We start from the raw sequence: 7124 nt of genomic DNA, 5'->3' as shown, positions 1-7124 counted from the left end.
TCTAAAGAAACACGTGCAGCCATCATTGCACTGCACAAAAATGGCCTAACGGGGAAGAGTATCGCTGCTACAAAGATTGCACCTCAGTCAACAATCTATCGCATCATCAAGAACTTCAAGGAGAGAGCTTCCATTGTTGTCAAAAAGGCTCCAGGGCGCCCAAGAAAGACCAGCAAGCGCCAGGACCGTATCTTAAAACTGTTTCAGCTGCGGGATGGGACTACCAGCAGTGCCGAGCTTGCTCCGGAATGGCAGCAGGCTGGTGTGAGTGCTTCTGCACGCACTGTGAGGCGGAGACTCTTTGAGCAAGGGCTGGTTTCAAGGAGGGCAGCAAAGAAGCCACTTCTCTCCAGAAAAAACATCAGGGACCGACTGATATTCTGCAAAAGGTACAGGGAGTGGACTGCTGAGGACTGGGGCAAAGTCATTTTCTCTGATGAATCCCCTTTTCGATTGTTTGGGACATCTGGAAAACAGCTTATTCGGAGAAGAAGAGGTGAGCGCTACCACCAGTCTTGTCTCATGCCAACTGTAAAGCATCCTGAAACCATTCATGTGTGGGGTTGCTTCTCAGCCAAGGGAATCGGCTCACTCACAGTCTTGCCTAAAAACACAGCCATGAATAAAGAATGGTACCAGAATGTCCTCCAAGAGCAACTTCTCCCAACCGTCCAAGAGCAGTTTGGCGCCCAACAATGCCTTTTCCAGCATGATGGAGCACCTTGCCATAAAGCAAAGGTCATAACTAAATGGCTCATGGAACAAAACATAGAGATTTTGGGTCCATGGCCTGGAAACTCCCCAGATCTTAATCCCATTGAGAACTTGTGGTCAATCATCAAGAGACGGGTGGACAAACAAAAACCAACAAATTCTGGCAAAATGCAAGCATTGATTATGCAAGAATGGACTGCTATCAGTCAGGATTTGGTCCAAAAGTTGATTGAGAGCAGCCAGGGAGAATTACAGAGGTCTGGAAGAAGAAGGGGCAACACTGCAAATATTGACTTGCTGCATTAACTCATTCTAACTGTCAATATAACCTATTGGTCCTCATAATATGATTGCAATTATATTTCTGTATGTGATATAAACATCAGACAAACACTAATAAAAACCAGAGGCCAGCAGATCATGGGAAAATATAATTTTGGTGTCATTCTCAAAACTTTTGGCCATGACTGTAGGTGCAGGAGACGTCTCGGAGTCGGCGCTCTGGAATCCTGCTCACGTTGTGACACGCAGAGCGAGGATGGCGGAAGATTCCGGGGGAACAGGGAGGTCGGCTGGATTGTAAGCTCCTGGGCCCACAGCTGTGGACTGCAGACAAGCAGGGGCAGCGCCGTGTCCGCAGAAATCAGCAGTCGCTGTAGGAACCCTGCTCCGGAGAGCTTACACTCAATGGCCGCGGCCCCGCTATCAGTATTCGGTCAGTATTTTTTCTCAGGAGTGGAATCCAAAACCAGATGAGGAACAATCAGAGAAAAGGTCTAATAGAAACAAGTCACCAATTCTGCATTTATCACCCACTCCTGAGAACAAATACTGACCGGATACTGACCAAATACTGATAGTAGGGCTGTGGCCTTAACAGTGATGATGAGGGACTCAAGAAAAATTACAGAAATGGGAACAATGCAATTATTACTGTCAGCAAAGCCCCGGGACTGCTGACGACCAGCCCGTACACCATGTGAGAGGTTGTCAGCCCCGCCCCCTGTCACTGACAACCAGCCTGTACACTGTGAGAGGTTGTCAGACCCACCCCGGGACTGCTGACGACCAGCCTGTACACCGTGTGAGAGGTTGTCAGACCCACCCCGGGACTGCTGACGACCAGCCCGTACACCGTGTGAGAGGTTGTCAGACCCACCCCAGGACTGCTGACAACCAGCCTGTACACCGTGTGAGAGGTTGTCAGCCCCGCCCCCTGTCACTGACAACCAGCCTGTACACTGTGAGAGGTTGTCAGACCCACCCCGGGACTGCTGACGACCAGCCTGTACACCGTGTGAGAGGTTGTCAGACCCACCCCGGGACTGCTGACGACCAGCCCGTACACCGCGTGAGAGGTTGTCAGACCCACCCCAGGACTGCTGACGACCAGCCCGTACACCGTGTGAGAGGTTGTCAGACCCACCCCGGGACTGCTGACGACCAGCCCGTACACCGTGTGAGAGGTTGTCAGACCCACCCCGGGACTGCTGACGACCAGCCCGTACACCGTGTGAGAGGTTGTCAGCCCCACCCCAGGACTGCTGATGACCAGCCCGTACACCGTGTGAGAGGTTGTCAGACCCACCCCGGGACTGCTGACGACCAGCCCGTACACCGTGTGAGAGGTTGTCAGCCCCACCCCAGGACTGCTGACGACCAGCCCGTACACCGCGTAAGAGGTTGTCAGACCCACCCCAGGACTGCTGACGACCAGCCCGTACACCGTGTGAGAGGTTGTCAGACCCACCCCGGGACTGCTGACGACCAGCCCGTACACCGTGTGAGAGGTTGTCAGCCCCACCCCAGGACTGCTGATGACCAGCCCGTACACCGTGTGAGAGGTTGTCAGACCCACCCCGGGACTGCTGACGACCAGCCCGTACACCGTGTGAGAGGTTGTCAGACCCACCCCGGGACTGCTGACGACCAGCCCGTACACCGTGTGAGAGGTTGTCAGCCCCACCCCGGGACTGCTGACGACCAGCCCGTACACCGCGTAAGAGGTTGTCAGACCCACCCCGGGACTGCTGACGACCAGCCCGTACACCGTGTGAGAGGTTGTCAGACCCCACCCCGGGACTGCTGACGACCAGCCTGTACACCGCGTAAGAGGTTGTCAGACCCACCCCGGGACTGCTGACGACCAGCCCGTACACCGTGTGAGAGGTTGTCAGACCCCACCCCGGGACTGCTGACGACCAGCCTGTACACCGCGTAAGAGGTTGTCAGACCCACCCCGGGACTGCTGACGACCAGCCCGTACACCGTGTGAGAGGTTGTCAGACCCCACCCCGGGACTGCTGACGACCAGCCTGTACACCGTGTGAGAGGTTGTCAGACCCACCTCGGGACTGCTGACGACCAGCCCGTACACCGTGTGAGAGGTTGTCAGCCCTGTACTTGATGTGTGACTGCTCTTTCTCCGGACTGTCTCTACTGCCCGGTAATATCTGTAGCTTTCAGGCAGCCGCCTGGCATTGAGCAGCAGTTCAGACTCTGCAGATTTCGGCGCTGAGTCTTCACATCAGGTTCAGATTTGGCCCCTGTGATGGGCCCCTGGGGCTCTCAGCATCTGGGCTCCTATCCCCGGCCTGGTCACAGTTTACAGAAGAGCTGGGGGTCCTGTAAACAGCAATTAGAAGCGGATCCAAAATCAGCAGCAGCTGAGGGGTCATTATAGGGTGATAAACTCCAGGCCCAGATGTGACATACTGGGGGGTGAGGACGGCAGGAAAGGGTTAATTATGGCGGTGAAACAGGAGCAGGTGAGAATGTAGAGCGATGCTCTGCAGAGAGCTCAGTGGTGTAATAATCTGCAGGATATATCACTGTCAGGAGGTGGAGGAGCGATGTTCTGCAGATCTGTAGAGGGGTCAGTGGTGTAATAATCTGCAGGATATATCACTGTCAGGTGGTGGAGGAGCGATGCTCTGCAGATCTGTGGAGGTCAGTGGTGTAATAATCTGCAGGATATATCACTGTCAGGTGGTGGAGGAGCGATGCTCTGCAGATCTGTAGAGGTCAGTGGTGTAATAATCTGCAGGATATATCACTATCTGTCAGGTGGTGGAGGAGCGATGCTCTGCAGACCTGTAGAGGGGTCAGTGGTGTAATAATCTGCAGGATATATCACTGTCAGGTGGTGGAGGAGCGATGCTCTGCAGATCTGTGGAGGTCAGTGGTGTAATAATCTGCAGGATATATCACTGTATCTGTCAGGTGGTGGAGGAGCGATGCTCTGCAGATCTGTGGAGGTCAGTGGTGTAGTAATCTGCAGGATATATCACTATGAATCTGTCAGGAGGTGGAGGAGCGATGCTCTGCAGATCTTTGGAGGTCAGTGGTGTAATAATCTGCAGGATATATCACTGTATTTGTCAGGAGATGGAAAAGTGATGCTCTGCAGATCTGTAGAGGTCAGTGGTGTAATAATCTGCAGATATTTTACTATGTAACTGTCAGGTGGTGGAGGAGCGATGTTCTGCAGATCTGTGGAGGTCAGTGGTGTAATAATCTGCAGGATATATCACCATGTATTTGTCAGAAGTGGGAGAGGACAGATCACGATCTAATTTGACAGTTGCGGGATTAGCCCTGTATCTGCAGCACAGAGGGAGTCAGGAGTTGATGCCTTCCTTGTAGTTATCCTGCTTCTCTAGGACCCAGCGGAGCCGCTCGGATGGATGTAGGGATTCGTCCCCTTGTGAGAGCCTCAGAAAGAGAGAAGACGGCAAGAGACTGCAAGACCGATCGAAGAGACAGCTGGAGCCTACAGCACTACCCTCTGGTAAGACCCCCCAGGACAGGACCCCCAGACTCTGCTAACTCCAGAACTGGACCCCCCAGACTCTACTGCCCCCCAGACTCTGCTAACTCCAGAACTGGACCCCCAGACTCTGCTGCCTCCCAGGACAGGACCCCCAGACTCTGCTGCCTCCCAGGACAGGACCCCCAGACTCTGCTGCCTCCCAGGACAGGACCCCCAGACTCTGCTGCCTCCCAGGACAGGACCCCCAGATTCTGCTGCCTCCCAGGACAGGACCCCCAGACTCTGCTGCCCCCCAGGACAGGACCCCCAGACTCTGCTGCCCCCCAGGACAGGACCCCCAGACTCTACTGCCCCCCAGGACAGGACCCCCAGACTCTGCTAACTCCAGGACAGGATCCCCAGACTCTACTGCCCCCCAGGACAGGACCCCCAGACTCTGCTAACTCCAGGACAGGACCCCCAGACTCTGCTGCCTCCCAGGACAGGACCCCCAGACTGTGAACCCAGGACAGGACCCCCAGACTCTGCTGCCTCCCAGGACAGGACCCCCAGACTCTGCTGCCTCCAGGACTGGACCCCCAGACTCTGAACCCAGGACAGGACCCCCAGACTCTGCTACCTCCAGGACTGGACCCCCAGACTCTGAACCCAGGACAGGACCCCCAGACTCTGCTAACTCCTGAACTGGACCCCCCAGACTCTTCTGCCTCCCAGAACTGGACCCCCAGACTCTAACTCCAGAACTGGACCCCCAGACTCTGCTGCCTCCCAAGACAGGACCCGCAGACTCTGCTGCCTCCCAGGACAGGACCCCCAGACTCTGCTGCCTCCCAGGACAGGACCCCCAGACTCTGCTGCCTCCCAGGACAGGACCCCCAGACTCTGCTGCCTCCCAGGACAGGACCCCCAGATTCTGCTGCCTCCCAGGACAGGACCCCCAGACTCTGCTGCCCCCCAGGACAGGACCCCCAGACTCTGCTGCCCCCCAGGACAGGACCCCCAGACTCTGCTGCCCCCCAGGACAGGACCCCCAGACTCTACTGCCCCCCAGGACAGGACCCCCAGACTCTGCTAACTCCAGGACAGGATCCCCAGACTCTACTGCCCCCCAGGACAGGACCCCCAGACTCTGCTAACTCCAGGACAGGACCCCCAGACTCTGCTGCCTCCCAGGACAGGACCCCCAGACTCTGCTGCCTCCCAGGACAGGACCCCCAGACTCTGCTGCCTCCCAGGACAGGACCCCCAGATTCTGCTGCCTCCCAGGACAGGACCCCCAGACTCTGCTGCCCCCCAGGACAGGACCCCCAGACTCTGCTGCCCCCCAGGACAGGACCCCCAGACTCTGCTGCCCCCCAGGACAGGACCCCCAGACTCTACTGCCCCCCAGGACAGGACCCCCAGACTCTGCTAACTCCAGGACAGGATCCCCAGACTCTACTGCCCCCCAGGACAGGACCCCCAGACTCTGCTAACTCCAGGACAGGACCCCCAGACTCTGCTGCCCCCCAGGACAGGACCCCCAGACTCTACTGCCCCCCAGGACAGGACCCCCAGACTCTGCTAACTCCAGGACAGGACCCCCAGACTCTGCTGCCTCCCAGGACAGGACTCCTAAACTCGACAGGACCCCCAGACTCTACTACCCCCAGGACAGGACTCTGGACGCTGCTGCCCCCGCACTCTTGCAGTTGGGGGTCTCTCTGCTGGGGGCTCATTCATTTCTATTTTGTGATTTCATTGAATGTATCAGATTTGTGCTACATTGTAACAATCGCTGCTTGCCACGCCCCCTCATCTACATACTCATTAATATTCACAGACAGGACAATGATATCTCCATATAAGGGACGTCCGTCCGTGTCATTAACCCCTTAGTGTCACTCCCTGGTTCATTGTGGGTCGTGCCAGTGGTTCCAGTGTGATATTAGCAGTATTGGGGGCCAATAGTCCCCCCCATAAATTCTGCAGTATTCTGATGGCATACCCGTTGATAATGGGTTAATGGCACTTTCTGAAGCCGGTGTGTTCTGTTTATGGGATGTATAAGGGGGGTTCTATAGAGTTCAGAGTTTTCTGGGGTCTCCACTCTGGTGCCCCCTCCCCGCCGCCTCCTGTAATTAGAGTTTGTCTTCCTGGGCGGCTGCCAAATCCTGAATTTTGGCTGTTTTTTGCCTTTTATCCCCCCTTGTTCACAGCTGGAAATGTATAAAAGGGAATTAGGGGGGTGGGGGCTGGGAGTGGCCCCTGGGGGCTGGTGGGGTGGGCTGTCCTGGGTTTTGGATGGGGGGTTAGAGGGGGTTTTGCTGATGAATCCCAGATGTTTCCATCCTGTATGAACCGCAAAATGAAGGGAACAAAGGCTTCCTGTACTTCTGAGGGGCGCGGGGGCTGAGGGTGCGAGACTTGTGGGGGTACAAGGGCTGGGGTGCGAGACTTGTGGGGGTACAAGGGCTGGGGTGCGAGACTTGTGGGGGTACAAGGGCTGGGGTGCGAGACTTGTGGGGGTACAAGGGCTGGGGTGCGAGACTTATGGGGGTACAAGGGCTGGGGGTGTGAGACTTGTGGGGGTACAAGGGCTGGGGTGCGAGACTTGTGGGGGTACAAGGGCTGGGGTGCGAGACTTGTGGGGGTACAA

General features: G+C 56.2%; 1 protein-coding gene across 3 annotated transcripts in view; it reads left to right on the top strand.

The window, feature by feature from the left end:
• The first annotated feature begins 3935 nt into the window (after positions 1–3935).
• MFAP2 (microfibril associated protein 2) overlaps positions 3936–7124 on the top strand; it is a 38521-nt gene continuing 35332 nt past the window's right edge. For 2 of the 3 annotated variants that reach the window (XM_073656144.1, XM_073656143.1), the window contains exons 1-2: positions 3936–4053; positions 4377–4504. In XM_073656144.1, coding sequence (XP_073512245.1) covers positions 3951–4053; positions 4377–4504 — 231 coding nt within the window. In that variant the 5' untranslated portion in view covers positions 3936–3950. Of the gene's footprint in view, positions 4054–4290; positions 4505–7124 lie in introns of those variants that run through there. The other variant, XM_073656145.1, reaches the window with a different exon arrangement.

This window comes from Phyllobates terribilis, unplaced genomic scaffold (genome assembly GCF_046119375.1).
Source record: "Phyllobates terribilis strain yellow unplaced genomic scaffold, ASM4611937v1 Scaffold_12__6_contigs__length_324123572, whole genome shotgun sequence".
Lineage (NCBI taxonomy): Eukaryota > Metazoa > Chordata > Amphibia > Anura > Dendrobatidae > Phyllobates > Phyllobates terribilis.
The sequence above is the reverse complement of the archived record's forward strand: the minus strand, read 5'-3'. Positions and strand labels throughout refer to the sequence as shown.